This window comes from Rhinolophus ferrumequinum, chromosome 25 (assembly GCF_004115265.2).
Source record: "Rhinolophus ferrumequinum isolate MPI-CBG mRhiFer1 chromosome 25, mRhiFer1_v1.p, whole genome shotgun sequence".
NCBI lineage: Eukaryota > Metazoa > Chordata > Mammalia > Chiroptera > Rhinolophidae > Rhinolophus > Rhinolophus ferrumequinum.
Window position 1 is genome coordinate 14394859 of NC_046308.1, and position 27951 is coordinate 14422809.

At 41.8% G+C, this 27951-nt stretch overlaps 1 protein-coding gene across 4 annotated transcripts in view; it reads right to left on the reverse strand.

Moving 5' to 3' along the window:
• Positions 1–155: 155 nt before the first annotated feature.
• USP30 (ubiquitin specific peptidase 30) overlaps positions 156–27951 on the reverse strand; it is a 28883-nt gene continuing 1087 nt past the window's right edge. The window contains exons 2-14 of one of the 4 annotated variants that reach the window (XM_033097993.1): positions 26876–27065; positions 25524–25633; positions 24215–24397; positions 19296–19399; positions 14957–15055; positions 14340–14385; positions 13115–13209; positions 9741–9800; positions 9157–9243; positions 8462–8542; positions 8143–8362; positions 3130–3250; positions 1800–2542 (exon numbers count right to left, since the gene is read on the reverse strand). In XM_033097993.1, the coding sequence (XP_032953884.1) occupies positions 2278–2542; positions 3130–3250; positions 8143–8362; positions 8462–8542; positions 9157–9243; positions 9741–9800; positions 13115–13209; positions 14340–14385; positions 14957–15055; positions 19296–19399; positions 24215–24397; positions 25524–25633; positions 26876–26880 (1476 nt within the window). In that variant the 5' untranslated portion in view covers positions 26881–27065 and the 3' untranslated portion in view covers positions 1800–2277. Of the gene's footprint in view, positions 2543–3129; positions 3251–8142; positions 8363–8461; positions 8543–9156; positions 9244–9740; positions 9801–13114; positions 13210–14339; positions 14386–14956; positions 15056–19295; positions 19400–24214; positions 24398–25523; positions 25634–25755; positions 26259–26875; positions 27066–27951 lie in introns of those variants that run through there. The other 3 variants (XM_033097995.1, XM_033097992.1, XM_033097991.1) reach the window with 3 other exon arrangements.

Sequence of the window (27951 nt, forward strand, 5' to 3'; positions counted from 1 at the left end):
AAAGAAAAAGTTTCACCAAAGTGTAGTGTTTATTATACAACAATGCAGAATTCAGAAAGAAGATGTTTGTATCAAATCGGTCAATTATGAAAGAATACCAGTTGATTTTTTTTCCTAAGAAAATGATTCTTTTATTGCTATAATACACAGCAGATACAAAAGGTACCTTTAGCAAGTACATAAATCAGCAGTTATGGCATAAACTACTAGTTTAACTTAGGTTTTTGCAAAAAGAAGCTATTTTGTAAATAACTTAAAACTAGAAATAAGATTATTTGGCTGCTACTTAATGCCGAATAATTTACAAAATGAAGAAGTCAGCTTTAAGTCAGGTAAGAGACTTCGCACATATATCTTTCACATTTACAACCTTGGCTCAAACCCTGGCTCTGACCGTCTGCTTACAGCTACCTAACCGTTCCAAGGATTAGCCCCTTTTGTGCCTGACCTCTCTCTTTAACGGCAGATTTCAAATAGTGGCAGAGCGGCAGTTACGGAAAGGTACAACTTTGCAGCGCAGTTTAAGGGCACACAGTTGGGCGTTTGTCCCACCAGACTCAGGTGAAATGGGCATGCTCATTTCCACAACAAACCCAGGGTCTGCCAGGGAGTCACGAAGGGACAGCAGCGCTGACTGCATCAGAGGCTTCAAGCTGCTGCTTTCACCCTGGTGTTCGTGGCCTGGAGAACCTTCACAGTATGTTTTATTGGTGAGAGTTGAGTCCTTGATGCACACTGGGCCCGGTGGAATGGTGATCACCTGGGCCTCTTGTGCTTGTAGCGGACGCCAGCTCCCCCTCACCAGTGGAAGCACGGCTCTTAGCCTTCCCTCAGGTGGCCTTTTGGGTCAGCCTGATTCCAGATCTTATCTCTGAAGAGTTTGTTTGAATGTGTTTTTTTGTTTTGTTTTGTTTTGTTTTTTTTTTAAATAAAAAATCTGGCTAAAACATAGATACTCCTGTGTTTCATCAAATACCTTCGGCCCTGGGCTGCATTCAGGACTTACCTGAAGAGGGAAGAGGACGTTCAGTATGATCTTTTTGTATTAGGCTACTGGAAACAAATACATTTAGAACGTGGACCTAGAACAAAATGACAATACTAGGTGTCAGCTGCAGTTATATGTTTAAAATTTAAACTTCTTTTCGTGGAAAGGGCTGGACTTTGATAGTGATCAAATCTAACCCTTCACTTTACAAATGAGGAAACTGAGGTCCAGAGAAATTGCAGCCCCACACTGTGCCCTTCCTTCTGAATCCAGCTCTCAAATCAAGGCGGGGGCGGGTGTCTTTTTACGTAGTCCCAGGCCCCACCTGTAAACCTTAAGCACTCTGCATGGGCAATAAATAAACAAATGAGAATAACTGTCCATTGAAAATGGATCTTTGTGTAAGAAAGCGTTTTGCACACAGCAGAGGAATCACAGATGTTGCACGGGTACTGCTCAGTTCTGGCCATTCTCACGGGTTTATAATATGCAGCAATCATATCTCAGTCCAGTATACAAAAGATAAAAGCAACATGTAAGAGTTTCACTTAGAATTGACAAAGCAGTGAAAGAATTTCCCCGAAGGGCAGATTTGGCAGATGAGCTTTTACTGTATATAAAGGATCGAAGGATTAGAAAAAGATACAAAAGGGAAGGCGTGTGTTCTTTAGGCATCTTTTAACTGTTCTTTTGCTATTCACTGAGAAACTTGGGAGGAAGAGAGGGCTTTTCAGAAATTGTTTCTATGACTTAGAGAATGCATATTTTCCAGAATGGACGTGCTACAAAAGCAATTGAAAGTGAAAGGCACTTTTTCTTCTAAATTGTTGCCTTTAATATTTTCACTAGTTCTTGTCAACAATTTTATGGGCCTGCTTATGAAAAATAAAAGATCTATGCTGAAACATCAGAGGATCAGGCAAAGTTAAGTCCCCTCTGAGAACACCTAACACATCAGAATATAAAAAAGGTGGCTTCCGGTGTCTGATTTTTTTTTAATTACCTGTATCAGGTGAGTAAAAAGATACTCTAGACATAATGAATGCTCTCCTAACACGATGACAACCCCTTCCAGTGGACACTAGCTGTGCTGTTCAGGGAGCCTGATTTGGTTTGAATTTGGGCCACTGGCTCCCATGTGGAGCCCGCTCTTAGAACACACCAGAAGGCTGAAGGACTATAGTGGGGCTGACTGCACACGCGCGTGCGCACACACACGATCTGATTTTGTGTTTTTCCTGGAAAGTTTGGACAGTGCCATCAGCTCTGACTTTGGGGCCGGGTCAGAGTCATTCTTCAGACTTGTACTCCCGACTCTGGTGCTGCATCTTAGAAAGAACACGCTCGTAGAACAGCAGGTAAGCACTGGAGGACAGGACCTCCTGCAGGCTAGCCTTGCGGACAGTGTCATCGGAAATCCACAGCCACTGGTTGCTGGTTGAAAGAGGATTCTTGGCCGAAGGTGGGGACCGTCGGTAAGTCACGAAGTGTCCAGAGTGCATGTCTCCATGGTGGACGACAACTGCCATCAGCCGGAAGAGGTACATGGAAGAGCTGAACAATAGGAACAAATGCCAGTGGTTTACAAATACAACAAAGAACATTTATAGGCACACACAAAAAAGGAAAATCCTAGATGGTCAGTGATTGGGGACTGATACAATGGTACATCCATACAACTGGATAGTACACAACCATCAAAAAACAGACGTATTTACTGGTAAGATGTCCATTCTGTGAGTATATGTATATTGGGTAGTATATGTACACACACACACACACACACACACACACGACTTTACAAAGCGGAACACCTTAATGATTTAACAGGTGAACTCTAGGTGGTATCCCAAGAAATTCAAATTTTTCTTCATTATGTTTTATTTCTACATACATACATACATACATACATATATGCACACATACACATAACATGTACATATTTAAATGTTATATAGTTTTATAATTCTTATTTTTAAAGTGATTTCTATTTTAGACCAAAATAGGAAGTTGTATTAGTGAAGTTTCACCTTAAAAATGAAAGAACATTGTCATTCACTTTTGTGAAAAGCTAATTTTGGAAACCAAGAGAAACAGCAGTCTACAATGAATGAAAAATGTGCTTCTAAAGAATGGCTCACCTGTAGTCAGGAACCACTGGGAGGGGGAAGGGCATCGGGGCTGGCAGGGTAGGCAGCAAGGATGGGGAGCAGGCGCCATTCATAAACATCTGGGTTTTGGGGCCCCCTGGCTGATTCAGAACTGCAAGAGAAAAAGGCCCAAGGCAATTAAAATTGGCAGAGGCTTTGGGTAAACCAAACATGGTTTTGATTACTTTGAAATTTACCCAATAATGCTATAAAGAAAAAAACATTTTTTTGTATTATGTTTATTCATAGAATTTCCTCCCTTTCCCTGTTTTTTTTTTAAATTTATTTTATTTTCTTTTATTAGTTTCAGGTGTACAAAGCAATGTAATAGACACTTAAACCCCTCATGAAGTGATAACGCACCCCCCAAGCTACTACCCCTCTGAAATCTTATATAGCTGTTAAAATACCATTGACTACCGTGTTTCCCCAAAAATAAGATCTAGTCAGACAATCAGCTCTAATGCATCTTTTGGAGCAAAAATTAATATAAGACCCGGTCTTATTTTACTATAAGACTGGGTCTTTAATATACAATATAATATGATATGATATAATATAATATAATTAATATAATACCCGGTCTTATTTTACTATAAGACTGGGTCTTATATAAGACCGGCTCGTATATTAATTTTTGCTCCAAAAGACGCATTAGAGCTGATTGTCTGGCTAGGTCTTATTTTTGGGGAAACACGGTATTTTCCCTATGTTGTACTCCACATCCCATGACTACATATACCTATATATCTACTTGACATTCAATATTATTCTACTGCAGCTCTTCAGGTTTATAGTGCATTGATCCAGGCATCTACACAGTCTGTGACGTGATGCCCCTGATAAGTCCAGTGCCCATCTGGCACCTTATATGATCTTTACAACATGTTGACTGTATTTCCCATACTGTATTAACTATCAATTTATATTTCTTAATGCCTTCACCTTTTTCACCCTGACCCTAACCCCAGTCCCATCTATCACCCTGATAGATCTAGTGCCTATCTGGCACCATACCTAGTTATTACAATATTGTTGACTATATTCCTTATGCTATAACCTACATCCCCATGACTACTGTATAACACTCAACTTGTTCTTCTTAATCCCTTCCCCTTTCACCCGTCCTTAACCCCCATCCCATCTTAAAGAAGTCCTTCTAAGAGTCCTTGTAATACTGGTTTGGTGGTGATGAACTCCTTCAGCTTTTTATTGTCTGGGAAGCTGTCCTTCAATTCTGAATGACAGCCTTGCTGGGTAGAGCAATCTTGGTTATATATTGTTGCTTTTCATCACTTGGAATATTTCCTGCCATTCCTTCTTGCCTGCAAAGTTTCTGTTGAAAAATCAGCTGACAGTCTTACGGGGGCTCCCTTGTAGGTAACTAACCTTCGGCCTTTTAATTATGATGTGTCTTGGTGTGGGCCTCTTTGGGTTTATCTTGTTTGGGACTCTCTGTGCTTCCTAGGCTTGTATATCCATTTCCTTCACCAGGTTAGGGAAGTTTTCTCTCATTATTTCTTCAAATAGGTTTTCAATTCCTCGCTCTCTCTCTTCTCCTTCTGGTACCCCTATAATGCGAATGTTGATATGCTTGATATTGTCCCAGAAACTCCTTAAACTCTCCTCAATTTTTTGGATTCTTTTTTCTTTTTGCTGTTCTGGTTCGGTGTTTTCTGCTATCTTATCTTTTTCATCGCTGGTTGGATCCTCTGCTTCATCTAATCTACTGTTGATTCCCTATAATATATTCTTCATTTCCATTATTGTATCCTTTATGTCTGACTGGTTCTTTTTTATGGTTTCCATATCCATTTTTATGAGATCATTGAGCATTCTTATAACCAGTGTTTGGAACTCTGCGTCTGACAGATTGCTTATCTCCATTTTGCTTAGTTCTTTTTCTGGAGCTTTGTTCTGTTCTTTCATTTGGGACATGTTTCTTTGTCTCCCCATTTTGGCTGCCTCCCTGTGTTTGTTCTTATGTATTAGGTAGGGCTGCTATGTCTTCTGGTCTTAGCAGAGTGGCCTTATGTAGTAGGTATGCTGTGGGGTTCAGTGGCACAGTCTTTCTGGTCACCTGAGCCACGCGCTCCAGGTGTGTCTCTTGTGTGGGTTGTGTGTGCCCTCCTCTTGTAGTTGAGCCTTGGTTGATAATTGTACATCAATTGAGGGACTGACTCTTGGGCTTACTGGTTGTGAGGACTGGCCTTGACTACAGTGGAAAAGTTGTTGTGCAGGGACTGATCCTGCAGAGCAGGATCTGCCTCAGCAGGACTCTGGTGCCTGCCCAATCCGCCCCATGGGTGTGTCGTATTTGGAGATGGCTGGGTGATGCTCCAGTTCATTTTGAAGCTGGCCACTGGGGGTGCCAGCCCCAGGACCACCTTGGAGGGGATCCACTGTAGGTCTTCAGCCACAGCCTATGCCCCACCTGGGACCATCTAGCAGGAGTCAGAAAGAAATCCTCAGATGTCTGCTACCTGTGCTGTGCTTCAAAGAACCTTTGAGAGGCCAAGCTAAGAACCAAGGCCAGCTGCCACTAGTGCCAGCTTAGGGCTGGCTCAGCCAGAGGTACAGGACACTCAAGACAGATGCTGCTTGTCTGGGTTCTGCGAACTTTGAGAGACCCTAAGAGAGTGCAGCTTGAACCAAGGCAAGCGGTCTGCATGAAAAAGTCACTGAAAGCATCCTGGGTGTGCCCAAAAGTCAGGTGGGGCCAGGTCTCAAATCGCCAGGGCAGGGTGAACAAACAGTGGAGACTCAGAAATGGCAGCTGCCTGTGTTCACGCGCACCGGGAAGGGGGAGGGCTCAGCAAAGACACAATGGTCTCTGCCAGCTCCCCTGTCCAGTAGAAAGCTGCCTCTCCAGTCCTCGTCCCAAGCCAGACAACTCAATTCCCCCCCATTTGTCCCTGCCGCCTTTCCAGCTGCTGCCCCAGTGCTGGAGCTCAGAGCAAGTGATTCTGTTGGTGGGTGAGTCCGCACCCAGTCCCTTTAAGAGGAGCATCTGTGAGTGCAGCTGCCCTCAGTCTTACTCAGTCACAATCTCTGGTTTTTCACAATCAAAAATTATAGGTACTCCTCTCCCTGGCACTGGAACCCTGGGCTGGGGTGGGACTGGGATCTCTTGCTCCTTTAGGGGATTGGGGGGGCCCCCATAGCCAAAATAGCCCTCCAGATCTTTAATGGTCACACATGGGTGTGGAACCAGCCTGTGCCACGTCTCTGACCTTCTTACCAGTCTGGAGGTGGCTTCTTCTGCACATCCTTAGTTGTAGGGCTTATTCAGCTTGATTTTAGGCAATTCTCAATAATGGTTGTAGATTAGTTGTAATTTTGATGTGGTTGTGAGAGAAGGTAAACATAGCGTTTACCTACTGCGCCATCTTGGTTGTCCCTGTCTCCCTGTTTTAATCCACAATAGGAAAAGTGTATCTGTCTCCTGGTCTGCTGTTCACTTTGACAGCTTTGTGAAGCTTCGAGATTTCTATCCCTGTTTGCTAAAGACATGTGTCAGAGTTAAGCAGTAGCTGATTTACTGGCATTTTGACCTAAACCAAGGTTTCTCAACCTTCACACTATTGAATACATTTAGGACAGATCAGTCTTTGTGGTGGGGGCTGTCCTGTGCACTGCAGGATATTTAACAGCCTCCCTGGCCTCTATTTACCAAATACCCCTCAGTGGTGACATCTAAAAATGTCACTAGCCACTGCCCAATGTCCTCTGGCAGGCGAAACTCCTTGCTGTGAGCCACTGATCTAAACATTCCCTCTTCTTTAATTATCAGCTTCTAAAGAATACGAACATGTAACAGTGTTAATAAATGTTTATGGGTGTAGATAAAATAATTCAGGAGAAATTCACATCTCTTTTCCTTTCAAGTGTCATGTGTGGGGGGCCTGGAAGTACCACGTAGTTCACGACTGGCCTCTTTCATCACAGCCACCAGGCTCTGAACATGAACAGCCCTGCACTCCCGCCCAGGAGAGGAGGAAATGAGGCTGAGGAGGTCCTTGATTTAAAACAGGACCTGGCTCACATCATTCACTTTCCAGTGATGTGAGCCAATTATTGTTTAGTCAAAAGACCAGGACTGAGCCCTCTCCCCACCCCAATTGTCCCTGGCGTCAATTTACTGATCCTTTGAAAAAAGGGCAAAATACAGTCTTCCTACAAATGATGTCCTTGCCAGGCCACGCAACTGTGGATGTAAAGAAAGAATAAAAGTGGTAAGGGATGCTAAGTGGGGAAAATGTGGGGTGCAGGGAAAGTAGTCCTGACTTGACAGGGTGCAGCAGGCAGGTGGTGAGTTTCGAGTCCTTAAAGTCGGCGGGTTTTCCTCATCCATAAGTAAAGAACTCCACATACTAGATAAGATAACTTCAACAAATGACCCAACATTATCTTCTAGTGCCAGGTCTCCCATCTGCTGTTTGCCCTTTGGCCAATCATTTGACCTCATAAAGCCTCGATTTTCTCATCAGTAAGACTGAGGGTAACAATAGCTACCTTGCTTCCCTGAGACCCAGTTCAACAAGTCACCTCAAGTGAGGACAGTAACAGAACTAGATAAGTCATTCAGTAAAGACAAAATAGCAACCCAAATAAGATGTTCGGCGATTTTTAGCCAGGACATTTCCTCCCCACATTTCCTGTTTAATGAGATGACTGTATTGGAGGGAAAATTGAAAGAAATTCACTGGAATGATGTGAGCCAATTATTGCTTAGTCAAAAGACCAGAAAGCAATCTTAAGCTTTTTTTCCTATATTTTTTCAACTGTGATAGTTTTTACATGAGATGTAAATTATACATCTCATTATTATATAATTTTAACCTCTTTTAAGATATCTTCTCCCTTTTGCCCCAATCCTGATAGTCTCAAGAATCTAAACAACCACTCAAGCCCTCATGGCATAAGGGCCCCAAAAGCTGGTGATGCCAAATTCCTTTTCTCTGTGCTGCGGATTCCCGCTGCCTCGGCTCCGCGGGCACACACCTGATTTGGGGGCTGCCGGCCCGTCCTGCAGTTCCAGCGCAGGCCCCGCCTTCTCGTTCAGTTTAGGGTTATGTTGACCAGGTTTATGTCCAAGGAGGTGGTACTTGTAGATGTCCATCATCAGGAATTCATTAAACTGCACGTGCTCGTGCCGCTTCAGGGGCGTGCCGTGGCTGGACCAACTCAGCCGCTGGAGGTGGATACACAAGCACTGAGGGAGCTGCGGGTGCGAGAGAAACCAGAAAGTGCCGAATGTCAGGAGTGGGCTACAGGGAGTCCTCGAAAGCAAAGGCAACAAAGATGTGTGGTGTGGGCTCACCTTCCCTAGTTTTAACTGTTTAACAAAAGTGGTCCTCTGGTGTTCCACCTTTTCCCCATTCAATGTCCCTTTGGCTTCAATCTGAAATAAGAGAAACATCTCTTTGCAAAAATTCTTGACGTAGGACATCTATGGAGAGCTGCCTGTCAAGGGTGGGTATTATACCTGTATTCAGTTGGCACTTGATTTCCCCCTGCTGCCCAGTTATTTGTGGGTTTTCACTGTTTTAGTCCTTAAGTAACAGCAACAGTGGAGGCAAGAGAAATAAAGAAGCTCTGACATTGGCATATAATCTATTTTGTTGTGTGTCTTCAAAAATTCTGTTCCACACAGTCCCTCTAAATCCGGAGGGTGAAATTCAACTGCTTAGGGGGTTAGGCAGGCAGCATAGGTAAGGCAGGGTGTGAGACAAGTGGGAATGAAGGTGACGGTAGCAAATTGGAGAGGGCATGTCCCATCTTAAAGCATGGCATTCAAATTTCTACTTTAAAAATTCTGTGGGTGAAACAAAACGCATCAGGGAAAGATATTTGGTCCATGGGCTGCCAATCTCCTAACCAAGTTAAGCAGAAATAGCTGTGGCTGAAAAGATCCTCTGGGAATAGTCAGCAGAGCTCGGGGCCAATGGTGGGAGAGGCACTGTATCAGGACCCACAGTGCAGGGGAGGAGATGATATTTGGGGTAAAAGTCATACCTTTGTACAGTTGTCACATACGACATCCCGCACGGATTCTGATGAGATGAAGTGGTGAAGGCAGTGGTCCAGGGTCAAGGGATGACCCTACAGCATGAGAAGAAAACTCATTATTACGATTCAAAGGGGAGCTATATTGAAATGACTAACAGATGGCAAGGTGAATGCCAGACCATTATTTTTGCTTATATAGGCAGTAAAAGCAGACATAATTGCATGCTTCCCGAACAAACATGAAGCTCAAAGCACGCTAGACTTGCTACTGTGATGGATTCATGGGTAGGAGGACATAACATTACAGACAATTAGGGACTTCCACAGTGTTTAAGATATCTTTGAATTTGAGATTAATATGTACGTGTGTATGTGTTCAAAAAAGCCAAAATTTCTGCAGGAAGAGAAAAACCACACACCTTCTCCCCACCAAATCGGGCCATGGTACCACATACTAAAATTAGGATGGGTTCACCCAACCACCTGTCAAAATAATGCGTGGCACCTGAGTTACACAAAATGCCTCAAAGCCCTTTCAAATTCAAATGTCTCTGAAACAGACCCAAAAGAAAGCACAGATCACTACTTACCCATGTGGCAGCTGGAATACTTAGTGAAAGGCTATCAAAGGTATCAAATCGAACAGGACTCTGAAACAAATATTGCAGAAAATCCACAAAGGACTTAAGTTCAATTCAGAACTTTATAGATGGAAAGATATATGCTTATTAAACAGTTTAGATGTCCAACATTAGTAATACAATGAAATATAATGTACTTAGCTAGAAGCAAATTCTATTAAAAACAACTTGTGAACATAAGAGGTATGATAATAATAAAGGTAGCTTGGAAAAACTGTAAGATAACATGTCTGACCCAGTAATTTGGGGATTTTATCCTAAGGCTATAACCATGGACCTAACTGCAAGGATCTTCATCACAGTATTATTTATAATAGCAAAATGCGAATAGTTGCATTTCTAGGGAATGATTACATAAATTATAAAATGTCCACAAAATGGAATACTATATTAAAAATGGTATGTGAGAAGAATGCATGATGATGTGGAAAGATGTGCACGTTATATTATTAATTGCAGAAAACAGAAGATAAAATAGAGTAAGAGTTCCAGCTTTTGGTGATGACAGCGTAGCTTGGCTAATCTAACTCTCCCTGAGATAAAAACTGTGAAATCTGGACCAAAACAAAACAAAACTTTGAATGACTGGAGAGTTACCAAAAGCTGAAGAACACCTAAAATGGCAAATATAAAATTTTTTCTTTTTATTTCTTTTAAACACATATAATTGTTTCATTACATGTAAATAAAGTAAAAATTATGACAGTATTGTGGAGTTTGTAATGAATGTAGATGTAACACATAAGAGAAAAATACCATAAAGGATGGGGTAATAGAATTCTGATTTTGAATTAAGTTTCCTATGTTTTACATGGAGTATAATGTTAACTCTAAATGGACCATGATAAGTTAAAATTGCATGATGTCATCATACACACACAAAAATGTAAAATAGTTAAAAAGCCAATAGAGGAATTACAACAAAATACTAAAAAGTATTCAATTAACCCAAAAGGCAACAAGAAAGAAGGAACAGAAGAACAAAAAATATGAGATACAAATAGAAAACACATGGTAAAATAGCAGATCTAAATCCAACCATATAAATACTTACATTAAATTAAATGTAAATGGACTAAACACACCAATTAAAAGGCAGATTGTCAAGCTGGATAAAAAAACAAGACCCAATTACATGCTGTCTACAAAAGCCACATTACAAATACAAAAATAAAGATAGGTAAAAAACTGAGGGAACAGAAGGAGATATACAATAAAAACACCAGTTAGATGGAAATTAATCACACGCCACAGGCTTCAAGACAAGGAGTCTTACCAGAGATAAAGAGGGACAATTTATCATGACAATAGGAGTCAACTCATCATGATTAATACATGTGTATGTGCCTAATAGCAAAGTCTAGCAAACAAGACAAACTCTAGCAAACATTTAAGGAAGCGACAATACCATTATCAACCAAGGTCCAAACCTTTCCCAGGTTATTTTATGAGGCTAATATAATCCTTACAACAGAAACCAACAAAGATAATACAAAAAATTGTAACACCAATATTCCTCATCAATACAGACGTTAATATCCCTTAGAAAATATTAAAAAATCAAATTCAGTAATATGTAAAAAGAATAATACATCATAATACAGTGGAGTTTATCCCAGAAACACAAGGCTAATTTAACATAAGAAAAATCAATCACTGCAATTCACCACATTAACAGAATAAAAGAAAAATATGATACCCTTCATATGGGCAGAAAAAGCATGAAAAAAATTCAACTACTATTCATGATAAAAACTCTCAGCAAACTAGGAATAGTACTTCCTCAGTGTAATAAAAGGGGTATGCTAAGACCCAAAGCTAATATCATACTTATGTATGAAACACCAATACTTGCTTCTTAAGCTTTGAAACAAGTCAAGGATATCTCCTATCACCACTCCTATTCGACTTTGTGTTGGAGGTCCTAGCCAGGATAATAAGGCAAGAAAAATAAACAAAAGGCATAACAGTTGGAAAGTAAAGAAATAAAAGTAAAGAAAAGAGAAGTAAAACTCTATTCACAGACAACATGACTGTTTACAAACAGAATTCGAATGAATCTACAAAACTTCAAGAACTAATAAATGAATCTTTGCAAGATCTCAAGACTCAAGGTCAATATACAAACAACTGTATTTCTATATACTAGAAAAAGATTTTTAAATTCCATTTACAGTAGCGTCAAAACACAAAATGCAAGAAAAAATAAGAGCCAAATGGGCAACTTATAGTTTAAAAGATATTAAAGATTATGAATTGTAATCTATGGACCTTATTTTTTTTTTTAAAAGATTCAACATCGTTATCAGGGTAATGCCCATTAAAACCACAATGAGCTACCACTTCACACACATCAGGATGGTTATAACTAAAAAGTCAGATAATAAGTATCAGTGAGGAGGTAGAAAAATTGGAAACTTCATTCACTGCTGATGGGAATATGAAATGGTGCAGCCACTTTGGAGAACAGTGTGGCAATTCCTCAAAATATTAAACATGGAATTACCAGGAGCCAGCAATTCTATTCCTAGGTATATACCCAGGAGAAATGAAAACATATGCCCACACAAAAATTTGTACGTAAATATTCACAGCAGCATTATATACAATAGCCCCAAAGTGGAAACAACCCAAATGGCCATCAACTGATGAATCCATACAATGGAATATTATTTGGTAATAAACGGGAATGAAGTACTGACACATGCTACAACATGGAAGAACCTTGAAAACATTGTACTGAGTAAAAGAAACTAGTCACCAAAGACTATATATTGTATGATGCCATTTATATGAAATGTCCAGAACAGGCAAATCTATACAGACAGAAAGTAAATTAGTGGTTACCTAGGGCTGGCAGTGTGGGATGAGAAATAGAGAGTACTTCCTAATGGGTACAGATTTTTTTTTTGGGGGGGGGAGGTGATGAAAATATTCTAAAATCAATTGAGGTGATAGCTGCACAATTCTCTATTTTGTATTGTGTTGGATATTTTCCAAATAAAGATTTTGTAACCTCAAAGCAAAAAAATGAAAAACAAAAAAACAGAAACAACCCAAAACAACAGCCCTAGAATCTGCTGTGTCCACCATCAGTATAGATGTGAACTTAGGACTCGAATTCCTGCCAATCCACGATGGGTCTGCTGCTCGAAGGATCAGATGACATGTTAGCTCTGACCAAAGGTGGGCTGTCGGTCCACTGAGTGTACGGAGCCCAGGCCATCCCAACCACCACACACCACTGTTAGTCAACATTCTTTAGATGCTTCAGGAATCTTAAAACCTCACCAGAAAATATGAAGTATTGGTATTGTATTTACCTGGTGTTCACAGTGTTTGCAGACCATATTACTCGTAAGTCTTCCATGGAAAGGATGCTGAGATTTCCAGTGATTGGACATGGGATGAGGTGCCCCTGGAACACAAAACACCTTGTGATATGCCACCCCCAGCCTGCCCTTTGACACCAACCTCAAAATTCACTCTCCTTTTTAGTATGTGGTAGCAACTCCCTCTTTAGAAAAAAGTTGAAAAGTAAATTGAAAGAACTTTTCATATTGACTTCCCTCAAAAAGACAACCCATTCCCTTCACAGGAGAATTTATACAGGTCTTAAATGTGGTTTCTGTATAATGGGTACAGCCACATTTAATAAAGGAATTTGTGTTTAACAACATATTTAGAAACATATGCTTAAAATGTTTGAGATGTCCAAAGAATACCATAAGTCAACATTCCATGAAGTGAAATAAACTTCCGAAATCAGAATAAGCAAGATATGAAAAACGTTAATTTTTAATTTTTATAGGATGGGGGTTACTGAAATAAACAGTGCAGTATGCTAGTAAGAAACACAGGCCGTAGAGTCAGGCAACCCTGGGCTTGGTCCTAGCTTTGCTTCTTATTAAGCTACATGACCTGGGAAGTCACTTCACCTCTGGAAGTCACGTCATCTCAGTTTGCGGGAAATGGGGATAATTATTGCCCCATTATCTCCAGTATCGTCAGTTTCACAGAGCTGTGAGGTTTAAATGACATATTACAGTGCCTGGAACACAGTATGGGCGAAAAGATAATTGTCTTATTACTACAAATATACAAAGGAATAGATGTGGTTTTTTTGTTGCTTTTTTTTGTTTTTTTTTGTTTTTAAGTTTAAATCTGAAGAAAACAATGATTTCCTTCTTAGGAGGATTGTGATCATTTGCAGTACAAGTTGGCTAAAGTGGAAATGCTGAGGACATGACAGTTTCAGCTTAAGTTCCTCACAAGATTACTCCAAGAAGGTAAAAAGAAAACCCTTGTGTGAAGTAGAAATAAGTCTATTTGGAGGAAACCGAGCAGGGCTAGAGTATGAGGGAACAATTCAAGACGTTCACCAAGGGAACAATTTAAAGCTGTTTCCCAAACACAAGTTCCTTTGCAAGTACCCGCAGTTCAAGCCAGACTGGATGTCACCAGAAAAAAAATTTTTAAACAAGCAAATTATTGTCATATCTAAAAAGTACCCATCTTATGTGTTACAGTTCAATGGAAAATGACTACCTCTTGTGCGGCAGGTTATTTGTTTGGGAGTTATTTCTGACTGCTGCTGTAGGGGAAAGAAAAGAAACAGACTGAAAACCTACTGCCATCCTTTTATCACCCTCATCCCATTCCTAAATCTTACAAGTTTCTATGCTGACCTCCCCACTAAACATCAGCTTTCAACAAAGGTTTCTCAAAGTAGCCTCAACCATACTCCTTGGGTGATTACTGTGCCTATTCCTTCATCAAATGCCATCAAAACACATTTCCTGTCTCCAGAATATTTCCCCCCTTTACTAGTTAACGTTTATCAACTTTTATAATGTCCCAGGGAAATGAGGATTGATTTAGCATTGCCACGGCTCCTTGTTCCCCTGTATTAAATGGAGGGAAAACTATATTCTTTTGTCTCCAAGCCAACAACAAACTGCAGCAATGAATCACTTTAAAGGGCCTTCCCAATCACCAAGGGCAGTTTGCAGTTGAAGCCCCGCCCCCAGCCCCAGCCCCAGCCCCACTGCTGATTTGTATTGACTCTCATGAGTTTAAAGCTGTATAAAGATGATACTTGTGGTCCCTACACCCATTAAATATGCACCATCTCATTCAATGTATCGGAAATATTAATGGTTTACCTCCAGGGAATGCACATCAAACAAATGTGCGACCCGGGGCTGACGGTCCCGCTCATCCTCCAATGACGAGGTAATGACATGGAATAATTCGTGAGCATCCTGTCAAAGGGCAGAGCATTCTTCAGAGAGGCCTGAGGCGGCCACAGCAGCATCAGCACCATTCCCACGGGGACCACCGGGCAGCCCTCCTCCAGCTGTGGGCTGTGGGCAGGATTTGTTTTCCACCTTCTCGGGGCCCAGCAAGTTAAATGGACACAGTCCCGTCCTAGAGAGTTTCACAATCAAGACCCACGACTGGGAGGCCCGAGGGGAGAGAGAAGGAAAGAAAGCTGGTGGGAGGCCTGCAGGCCAGCTTCTCTGAGCCTGTTTCAGCTTTACGGAGATGGCCCTGACCTCCACTCCGCCTGACTACTCCGTTTCTTTTTTTCATTGTGGTCAAATACACGTAACATAGAACAGTCTGTAGTGCTACGTACAGTCACACTGTTGTGCCACCAAAAGCATCACCCATCTTCAGAACGTTTTTATCTTCGCAAACGGAAAGGCTGTACCCATGAAACACTAGCCCCTCATTTGCCTCCCTCCAGCCCCTGGCAACCACGTGCCACTTTCTGTCTCCGAATCTGACTACGCTAGGTACCTTATACAAGGACTCATACCGTATTTGTCCTTTTGTGACTGGCTTATTTCACTTAGCATAACGTCTTCAAGGTTCATCCATGCTATAGCAGGCGTCAGAATTTCCTTCATTTTTAAGGCTCCATTGTCTGTACGTGTATTCCATTGTGTGTACACACACACACACACACACACACACACACACTCCACTCATTTGCTGATGGACGGACACTTGGGTTACTTCCATCTTTTGGCTACTGCAAATACTGCTATGAACATGAGTGTACAAATACCTGTTTGAGTCCCTGCTTTAAATTCTTTCGGGTTTATATTCACAAGTGGAATTGCTGCATCACATGGCAGGGGACTACTCTTTAAGAATGAACTCAAACGCCCCTCTCTCAAAAAGCCAAAGCGGCCCCTCTTCCGGGATGGGCAGGTCTCTCCTCCCCTGAACTCTGACGACGCTGACCCTCTAGGCTTCCGCGCTTAGTGTCCCTCCACAGTCACCAGTGTGATCTTCTAAAGGCAAATGACTCGACTCTTCCGCTTCCAACCTTCGAACGGCTCTCACTGCCAGAGTAAACCCCGCGCCCCCTTCTTAGCTAGCCTACCAAGCTTGATAGGAGCCAGACCCTAGAAGTCTCCCTCCCTCACCATGCCCTACCCCTCTTTTTTGAAAATTGGGGTACCACTGGTTTATAACATGAGTTTCATGTGTAGAACATTATAATTCGCCATCTGTACAGACTACAGCATGCTCACCACCAAGGTCTAGTGCCCCGGGCCTCTTTTGGCTCCTGAATGCACCACGCTAATTCCCCTCTCGGGGCCTGTTTTCCCGCACTCTTGCCTGAGGAGCTCTGCCCAGATCTTCACCGGGCTGCTTCCTTCTCACCCTCCAGGTCTCCACCAAAATGGCATCTCCTCAAGGAGCCCCTCCCTCACCAACCCTCCCCGACTTAACCCCACCCCTGGTCAATTCAACAGCAGTCCTGCAGGCTCTCCCTCCAAAATACACCCGAACTCCCTGAGGACTCTCCGTGTCTCCCCTGCCCCAGCCCCAGTCAAAGCCACGCCATCCCTGGCCTGGACATCTGCCTGGATAACTGCCTCCCAGCTTCCCTCTCTGTTTCCATCTTGGTCCCTACAGTCCTTCCTGTACACAGCGACCAGCGTGGTCCCATTCAAACATACACCGGATCCCTGCTCGAAGCCTCTAGTGGCTCCCCAACCGCACACAGAGAAGCCCAACTCCTGCCACAGCCTCCCAGGCCCTGACGTCTGGGACCCCTGCTCCTTCACTGCTCTCCTCGCCCTGGCCCCAGCCATGCTGGCCTTCTCACTGTCCTCCAAACACTGCACACTTGTCACTATCTCAGGCTTTTCACCTGGCTGGTTCCTCTGGAACACCCTGCACCCGGACATTAATAGGCCTTACTTCTTTTTAGGCCTCAGGTCTCAGCCAAGACCTCAGGACTTCCGAAGAGCCTTGGCCATCTAAAGTGGTCTCCCAAGTGCTTTTCTCCGACCCCAGCTCCCAGGCCCCCACATTCACACTTTGTCATGCCCTGTTTGTTTTACTATTATTAGCGTATCTTGAAGTTACCTGTTTCCTGTCTACAGCCTCACTTGCATGTGAGCTCCGTGAGAGCAGGGACCCCGTCAGTCAAGTTTGCTGCTTCAACTCCAGGCCCCCAACAGGCCCTGCTCCAGGCAGGCATTCAATACATATTGGTGGCATGTATAAATGAATCCCCTCCTAGGCTACGAACAGCACTTAGCAAGAGAGTGATAGAGATTACAAGAGAAATAAGGCAAGGATCTTGCTCTCAGAGACTCACAATGCAGCCACAGATGCAGCCGCCCAGCTATTACCTAGCAGCACAATGCTACAGCCCTCTTATGGCCAAGGAGCCACAGGGGACAGAGAGGGAATCGGCTCCTCCTGGGAGGCTCAGGGAGCCTCAAAGTCAGGCATCTGGATCAACCCTTGAAGCAATGAGCAGGGCTTCACCACGGAGAAAAATCCCAAGACAGGATGGAGTTGGATCCAAACCCTATTCTGTCACAGTCAGCTACTTGGCCTTGAGAAAAAAAATCGTATGGCAGAAGAGGCTGGAGCTGACGTGTGCACTTTAGCATCAGACTGGTTCGAATCCTGGCTCTGCCACTGAAAGAGCTATGTGACTTTGGGCAAATCACTTCGCGTCTCTGGATCTCAGTGTGCTCATCTGCAAAACGAGCATAGTAACAGGAACTCCTTACGGGACTGCTGTGAGGGTGAAATCAGTAATTCCCACGAGGAAAGCGCTTAGCCCAATGCCTCTCCCATAGCTCTACCTGCAGACACTGAAAAGCGGTTGACAGTGGAAGCCTATTGGCTGCTCTTGGCTGACTAGATGAATAGTAACGAAGATGAGGCCCCGGGCAGTGCTCTGGATGCCTTCCAAGAGGACAGACATGCTCGCCTCTCTTCCACCCACACTAACGCACTACCTGGCTCAGTGACTGCTGTGAGCCGTAGATGCTTAGGGAGTAACTGGGCCTTAAGTGGGTCCTTGACAGAAGAGCAGGGCTTAGAAAACTCGGCTGATGTCCTTGGTGACTGAATCTCAGTCATTCTCACTTTAGAAAAATCAAAAACATCGTGGCTAAATCATTCCAGTTACAGCAGGATTTAAAAAGGATTTTCCAAATGGAAAAAACATTTCAACACATAATAGATGAATCGAGATGCATGGTAAGAAAATATAGGTATCGTCAATGTCATGTTTTAAAAAAACGTATGCATGGCTTCAGATTAAAGGGGAAACAGAGATAATCTTTAAAAATGAGAGGCGCTAGAAAGCCTTCCCACCTCATTTTTCAGAGCTTTGAAATGCTTTGCATTTCAACCCCACCGTTTTGGGAGCCCAAAGGCCGTCTCCCATTGCTCTGGTCCAGTATCTGGACGGTGGAAGCAGCAGCAGCCAACACAAAACTGGACAAGGCTGTTCTGGGAATTCGGCTCGTGAGGACGCACCCGAACCCCACTGGACGCTACTCTTTCTGTCCTTAGACCTTCACCCTCTCAGTCTTAGCCTCAGACCGGCATTGGTAATAGCGGTCTGGGGAGGAGGCGGGTGGTTGGGACCAAAAAAGACGGGGAATCTGGCGTTGTGGAAAAGGAGGTGGAAGTGGCTGGAAGATAGCCCTCGGGATGCACAGGACACCTGCTCTCAGTCTGGGGCCACTTTAAGGCAGCCTCTGAAGACATTTTTTTCTTCTTTTTTACATGAGGGTGTGATCCAAAAAAGGGTCTCGCCTGACCCTCTGGGCGTCTAGGGTGAAGCCACCTGCCTCTCTCTAAAGGACTCAGGTGTCCCTATCATCCAACGAAGTGCCACGTCATTCAAGAACTACAGATTTTTGTTCTTTGGAACCTGTGTTTCTGCCCTATCCTGCTAATCTTCCTTCCATCCATCAGGTGAAACAGAGCTGTATTTCTCCTCTAATCATGAAAGCAGGAACAAAGCTCATAATCTAGCCCAGAACATGGAGGCTGCCTAAAATGTCACAGGAATGTACACTCAGGCCAGGCAACTGCAAAGTCAATACTGGCATTTATTCCTCCCGCTGCAGCAATGCAGCTGTTTTGCAGCCATCATTGTAAGCTCAGACCCCAGCTCGTTAGGGGGAAGCATTCTCCAAGTAAATCTGTTTTGAATGTTGTGTTCACCTGTTCCTCAAATGAAGAGATCTGCCATCTGTACATTCTTAAGACATCCAACAAGCAGCTTGCATCCAAGACCTCATCATCAGTTATTTCTTGGCAGGATAAAGCTGGAAACAAAAAAGGTGACACAATTATTAAACTCACTAGCGTTAACAACTAACCAGAAAACCTGCACCACACAGCCTATCAAAGCAAATGAAGAATTTAAGAATTGTAAAATTCATCTTGGAATTATAGCTCTTTCACCATTCTTCTTTGTAACCTTACCCAATGCTTAGCATATTATTCGGCACTTTGTGTTTGGTGAATGAAAGTAATTTCTCATAAGGTTACAGCATTTAAATGAAATAATTGATTTTCAGTGATTTGAATTATCATCATCAATATAAATTTATTGTTGCAAGATTCTTATTGAATAAAATGATTTAAACTCACAACTCTCAGGGGTGAGAGGACCCTTAAGCACTCATCTAGTCCAACCCTACATGCAGTGCTTAACTCCTCTCCACGGGGCTCTCTCCTACAGCCATAAGGCCTTCACTTGTACATCTGTCTGCATGAGTTTCTGATTATCATGGCAAAACATCAAGGTACATGTGGCAGCCTGAATGGGTCTGGTGAATGGTTTACTTTTCAATCATAAGTAGAATCAAGCCTAATAAACAAAAATAAAAGTTTGATGGGCTTATGAATTTATAATTACATCTAGAGCAGGGTTGGTAAACATTTTAGGCTTCACGGATCACTTGTAGCAACTCTGCCATTTTAACACAAAAGCAGCCATAGATAATACTAAACAAATGGGCATGGCTGTGTTTCAATAAAACTTTATTTAAAAAACAGGCAGTGGGCCAGATTTGGCCCATGGGCCAGAGTTTGCTGATTCCTGATCTTGACCATCCCCCATCTCATTGTGTGTTACACTGGACCAGAGTACAAGAGACAAAAAATATAGGGGCCTGTCATCTCAGCACAGTTTGTGGCAGTTCCAATTCCCCAGGTAAACTAAGGGAGGCTGTTTCTTCTCTTTGATTTGCAGTCAGTGAACTTGAAGGATTCCTTTGAATACTTTAGGCTCTGACCCTGAAGGTTCTGAATACTGCCACCCACAACCTGTCTGAACATGGTCGGTGACTCTGTGAGTGGTGGTGACCTGTGGAGAAGTAGCAGCCCTGGCAGCCAGTGCTGAGAAGGCCCGAGGCTTGTCTTATCAGGCAAATATCACCTGAGGTCTAACCTTTACCCTCCAGAACAAAGGGAGCACAAAAGGAAAGAAACTATACCTTCACTCTTCCTCCTATATCCATCAAGCTGCCCTGTTAGCTTTTTCCTTCCCAAGGAAAATTTTAATGTCCCCTTTAGCCCAATTTTGCCTAAAATGCTGTGGGGCAATTTGGCAATGTCTACTAATTTTCATATCCTAGAATGCAGCAATTTCACTTTCTTAGGATCTACCGTAGAGAAATAACGTGTTTCCCCAAAAATAAGACCTAGCCAGACAATCAGCTCTAATGCATCTTTTGGAGCAAAAACTAATATAAGACCCGGTATATTATTACATTATATTATATTATATTATATTATATTATATTATATACCCGGTCTTATATTATAGTAAAATAAGACCGGATCTTATTTCAATGTCTGGCTAGGTCTTAAATTTTGGGAAACACGGTATGTGCATACATCCAAGTCAGACACCTACAGCCTGTTTATCATAACAAGGCACTGGAAGCAAAAGGCTAAATAAACTCGGGTGTCTCAACTGTAAAAGTGAATGAGGTTTGCAAATCACATATCTGATAAGGGATTGATATCCAGAATACGTAAAGAACTCCTGAAACCCAACAGCAATTCAAAACTAAACAAAAGGACTTGAATAGAAACTTCTCGAAAAAAGAAAAAAGACATACAAATGGCTAATAAACACATGAAAAGATGGTTAACATTACTTTTCATTAGGGAAACGCAAATCAAAACCAAAGATATCACTTCACACCCATTAGGACGGCTATTAGCGAAAAGACAGATAATACTAAGTGCTGGTGAGGATGCGGAGAATTGGAACGCTTTGTGCACTGCTGGTGGGAATGTAAGATGGCACAGCCACTATGGAAAACGCTATGGTGGTTCCTCATAAAATTAGACAGAATTACCATTTGATCCAGCAAGTCTACTTCAGGGCATACACCCAAAACAATGAAACGCAGGGACTTGAAGAGAAATGTGTACAGCAATGTTTAAAGCAGCATTGTTCACAATAGCCCAAACGTGAAAACCCAAATGTCCACTGACTTATGAATGGATAACAAAATGTGGCATATCTATACACACACAATCGAATATTATTCATATTCAGCCTTAAAAAGGAAAGAAATTCTGACACATGCTACAAGGTGGAAGAACCTGGAAGACATTATGCTAAGTGAAATAAGCCAGACACAAGAGGACAAATATTGCATGATTCCACATAAATGAGGTACATAGTCAATCAAATTCAGAGACAGACAGAATAGTGGTTACGGCAGTCTAGGGGTAACAGAGAATGGGGAGTTGTTTAATGGATACAGAGTTTCGATATGGGATGATGTAGAAGTTCTGGAGATGAAGAGTGATGATTATGATTGCAGAACAAAGTGAATGTACTTATTGGTACAGAATTATATACTTAAAAATGGTTAAGATGGTAAATTTTATGTTATGGATGATTTATCAATTGTTTTTAAATGGGCAAAGGATATGAGCAAGCAATTCACAGAAGACAACATCTTAAGGCCAATAAACTCACAAAAAGAAAGAAAAATGAAAGAGGTAGAGCTGACATGTACTGAAATGGACATTTCTCTGGGGCATATTATGTTACTTGGTTACGAAAAAACATAAACAATATGTAGTTCCTGTGGGTACTTAGAAAATGGTCTGGAAGGATATACTTACACCTTACTTTGGGAGAGGAAGGAGAGAAAGTAGATTGCGGTAGTAGTGATAAAGCAGTTTTTAGCCTTATCTATAATGCTTTCATTTTTTTACAAGGAGAATTTATTTATGAACTAGTTGTATAACTAAAATTATTTCTAAAAGTCAAAGTAAAAGACACTGAAAGCAGACGCAGAGAAGGGAGCGTATATTCTAGGGGCAGTGGACCACGGAGGCTCTGCTTCCCAGCGTTGGGTCATATGTGGGCAAAGGGGAGATGGGAGTGTTGAGATCATGATCAGGACAACTCTTTTTTTTTAAACTTTTATTTATTTTAAGTGTGTTTTTCCAGGACCCATGAGCTCCATGTCAAGCAGTTGTCTCAATCTAGTTGTGGAGGGCGCAGCTCACACTGGCCCATGTGGGGATCGAACCAGCAACCCTGGAATCACACTCTAACCAACTGAGTTAACTGGCCGCCCCATGGGCAGGGCAACTCCTGAACCTGAGTCATAACACTTATGTGGACATTTCAGCTCACAAGTCTTTGGAATAGTGTTTTTCTTAGAACAGAGAAGTAGAAGAAATTCTTTTCCAACTGCCTCTTGACAGACCTGCAGAACTTGCTCCATAAAGATTTCTGTGTCAAGCTGAGATCACATGGGAAAACACCTCAGTGAAGCAATATTTTTAGCTGAGTGTTTTAGATCCAATTATTTTTTTTCTGACTGTGAGAATAATATATGCTTAGTTTTGGGAGTTTTAGAAATATAGTTGTGTGGGGTTTTTTTGGTCTTTTTTAAAAAAATGTTTTCAAACCAGCAACTGCACAATACCAAAATGGCCATGGCTAACATTTTGGTCTTTTTCTGTCCAGTCTAGCTGTAGAAGTTTTTACTTCACTGAAATCAATTATATCATACTTTGTATCCTGCTCTTTTAAACTTAACATTATAGCCTATGCCCTCTCCCAAATTAAAAAAAAAGAAAAGAAAAGAAAAGAAAAAGAGCTTCACAAAGATGTACTGTTCCATTGATTGCTTAATCATTCTACTGTTGGACAACCACATTCTTTTCTTTCTTTTCCCCCATTATAACTAGGTATTAGAGATCTTTGTGCCTATAACAGCATTTCCCAAACTGCATTCTCTGGAATGTCCTCAGGATGGTAACATGCTATGCGGGGGGGAAAAACCAGTTCTATAGTCAAAATAGTGGTTTAAAAATGAAGTTAGATCAGTGACTTCTTAAAATGCCATGTATATTGTGACTCTCCAAGCTCAGGGCCAGTATACAGCCATTCCCAAACTTGTTTGCTCTTAGAACTTTAGGCTAGTGTAAATCACAGTCCACGTTTCTAACTATTTCTGTTAAGACAGACTCCCAGACAAGGCATTACTAGGTCAAATGGCACTGAACATTTGGCAAGCTATTACTGTGTAGTTGCAAACTCCTTTCCTGAAAAGATGCCCTAAGTTACACCCACACTAATGTGGGCGAACATGTCACCCAACAGCTGGTCATGACCACCGAATTGTTTTTCAATCTTTGCTGACAGGCAAAAACATGGTGCCTCATGATTATTTTATTTATATTTCTTTATGATGGTCAAGTTGAATATTTGAGTATTTGTTAGATACTTTGTGTTTATCGAAATACAATTTGTAGTATTTCTCTTGCAAATTACCTTACTTTCTAGGCTAAGACACTTTTTTTTAAAAAAAGTTAGTTTTTGAAACCAGAGTACTCTTATAATCAAAATGGTTATGTCACAGTGGATTTTCTTCTTTCCCTAAAAAGCTGTAACTAAACTGACAATTTTTAAAATAGATGGTTATAGCTTTGATTTTCAAAAACTAGCTGTTTGTATCTATTGGGATCTTAGTGTTTTTTTTCATAATCCGTATATGATGTTTCTCTAAACAGAGGCTATTAACCCTTTGACTGCCATCTGGGCAGCTACTTGGAAAATGCACACAATCCCCTTTAAATTCCCAGCTAGATACCTTTCAGAAGGTGCAACAGTGTTAAGGATAAATACTGGTGTGGGGGGGGCTCCTTCTGATCCCGGGTATACTGGGTGGTGAACTCTTCCAGCCACTTGATGAAAGCAGGGCAGGCAGACAATCCTTGCAGCAGGGAGTTCAGGAAGCAGGTGTTCCCCAAGTTGACAAGGCCAGGCACAAGCCCTAGAAAGAGGGGGGTGGGAAATGAAGAGAGCAGCACATTATATTCGACCGACTCCTTTTTTCTCTCCTATTAGCGAGTTTCTGCACCGGGGCCTTGCATTTGAAATCGCAACGTGAGAAAGTCCTTATCCAGAGATCCAGGGGCCGGGCATTTTGTCCATGCTGAGGCCCAGTCCTAGTACTGCTCCTTTAGGACACTGCAGGGACAGAAGGACAGGTCCCCGTCCTGTGTAACTTTTGAAACCTATCACGATGTCTGGCACAGTTTGGTTTACACTGAATGTACAAAAAACCACTTAGTAACGTCTCTTTCTTTCTCTCCCTCATTCAATTCCCTCTCTCCCTCTCTCTCTCTTTCTCCCCTTTAAGAAGAAAGCATTGTTTCTCAAAACAGAAGAAAACAATTGTTCTGTTGTTGCTCTCCAGGACAATGATTTTGTTCTTACCATCAGTGGGAAAGATTCCACTATGGTAACTCTGCTCAGTCTTTCTGCAGAGATCAAGAAAATACTTCCCTCTTCTGCTGAAATTTTTTAAAAACGTTTTATTATGAAAGTTCTCAAACATGTACAAAATAAGAGAGGATATATAATAAACCCTAATTATAACCACCCCCAGATTTAACAATGATCAATATTTTGCTACATCTATTACCCACATCCCCCCCTTTTTTTGCCAACTTTTTATCAATATAAGTAGAGCAACGTTTACAAAAGGGGGTATTTTTAAAAATCGGAAATAGATTTGGGGGTTAATGAAGAAACTAACTTGAAACATTTACTAGTGACTATCAGCTAGTCAGTGAAACCACAAATGCATCAAACAACTGGTCGATTGTACTAGAGAAAAACACAATTGCCATATTAATGAGAACATAGACAATTAAGCTACTTGAAATTATGCATTACAAAGAATGTCACAAATTCAAGACTTTAAGGGAGGTGAATCTTTTTACAACAGGGTATAAAATAATGAGTCATTAAAATTAACTTCTGCTTAAAAGAAAGTACTGTTCAAAAACTAAAGCTACAAGAGAACCAAAAATGCCTCCCCTTTTTGTACTGTTTTTGGATAATAATGGTTCAGGTCAAGTCTACCGACCATGATGCAATGGCCTCATTCTTACCTTTTCTACGCTTCTTTCTTTCTGTAATGGGACCCCAAATAACATATATTCCTGCTGCAAGAGCAGCAGCAATTCCACCTATAACACCCCAGTTCTTCATGACTTTATATCTAAAAAAGAAAAATAAGTTTACTATCTTCCATGATCACAAACACAGTATGTACATAGAGAGACATAACTACATAGAAATAACATTTCATCAAAATAACCCACTGGCCTGCCAAATACCTACCTTTCAAGTTAAAGCAGTATATAGTAATATACATAGGATTATGTCTTGAAAATCAGCACATTTAGACATCAGGATTTAAAATCGAAGGGCACAACCTTCCAAAAGTCCCATCTCAGAGAAGCCAGGCTTTTCCTTCTACTCTGCCTCTTGCTCCGCCTCCACACTGGCTGCCACCCAAGTCATGCTCTTACCCCAGGACCTTTGCACTGCTGTTCCCTCGGCCTGGTATGCTCTTCCCCCAGATCGCTGCTTGGCTCACTCCTCACCTCCCCTTCACTTCTAACTAACCTTTAGAACCTGCACGCCTGGTCCCTTTTACGGGCTTCTACGTACTTTTTCTTTTTACCATAGCACTTACCACCTTCTAACGTAACATTCATTATTCACTAGTTGATTGTCTGTCTCTTTCAACTGGAATGCAAAGTCTCCAGGGACAGGGATCTTTGTTTATTTTACTCACTGACATATCCCAAGTGTCTACATCATGCCTGGCACATTGTAGGTACTCAATAATATTTACTGAATGATTGGGTACTGGGGAAAACATACAGAAATGGATTTATCTTTCAGATTATTAAATGAGGAGGGGGCACATAATAGTATAAAAAGATCTAAGTATTTGTGAAATTAAAGAGTCTTAATTTTAGGCTTGACTTGAACACTGAAGTTACTCTTTGACTGCAAATGAAGAAATTGCACCAGCAATTTAAAACACGGTTTTATAGAAAGTTACATATGTCCACTGACTAAAGCAAACCATATGTTAGATATGTATGTATATACACGTGTGTGTAATATGTTCATATCCCAATATTTAGATCATGTGAATATTGTTTTGATCTCAGCTCAGTCAACATTAACTCATAGAGTCACTGGTAATACAAGTGACTCTATCTTACAACTACCACCAGTTTTCTAGTGTCGTAACTGATATGATGCTAACTGAATTTCAAATAAATCTTTGTTCTCCCAAGACAGTCAATAGCACACAGCACTTGGTTAAGAAAGTGGAATCACATTAATCTGGTTCAATCTTGGCTTTGCTATTCTCTAGGACATCATTTCACCCTCTAAGCCTCAGCTTTCTCATCTGTACAATGGGGACAACCATGAGACCTACCTCATAGGGTTGTTGTGAGGATTAAATAAGTGCTAATGCATCGGGTGGTACATAGTAAGAGCTCTGCAAATGCTAGCGGCTGTGATGATTAAGTATTATAACCTCAGTTTCATTCATGAAAGTTTTTCTTGAAATTTCTTAATGCATCGTTGTGCTGACTTTTACACAATAGGTGTATTCACAAAAGTGCCTGGAAAGGTTAAAAAGGGCCATCACCGAAAGGCTAAAGCAGTTTACATATGCTCTTAAATCCCCTAATCAAACACTAATATTTCTACCGCAGGCACGGTGAGCATCTTAGCTCATCCTCAAAACAATCCTACACAGGTAGGTTCCTTTATCATCTCCATTTTTATAGGTGAGGAAACTAAAAGATGCAGCCAACTTGGTCAAAGTGGGTGAGGCAGCGTGGATCTGAACTTTTATGCCCGTCCGACTACCGAGTCTGTGCTTATAAACACAAAGCTTACAAGGGAAACTGAAGAACAGAGCGTCAAAGGGGTGGGAGAGAGGGCTTGCCCACATCCTTAGCAGGGCATGCACAAAAACACCCCAAGGGCGAGTGGTGATTGTGGAAATGCCATTTCTCTGCAAAATGACAACATGAGGAGCTTGGGAGTAAAAAGATCTCGCTTCTCCCCCCAGCTCTGCTATCAGGTCAGCTGTAGGACAATAAGCGAGGCCACCTCAAGGCCCTCTTCCCATCTACAGAATGGGGCACAGGACAGCTTCCAGGCCTGGGATAATAAGTTCTTTATTTTTTATTTATTTTTTATCATTTATTTATTTATTTATTTGTGGGAAGGGGAACAGGACTTTTTCAGTGGGGAACAGTGTGTACTTCCAGGACTTTTTTCAAGCCAAGTTGTTGTCTTTTCAATCTTAGTGGTGGAGGGCGCAGCTCAGCTCCAGGTCCAGTTGCCATTGTTAGTTGCAGGGGGCGCAGCCCACCATCCCTTGCAAGAGTCGAACCCACAACCTTGTGGTTGAGAGGATGCGCTCCAACCAACTGAGCCATCTGGTACGGGCCCATGTGGGAATCGAACCGGCAGCCCTTGGCGTTAGGAGCACAGAGT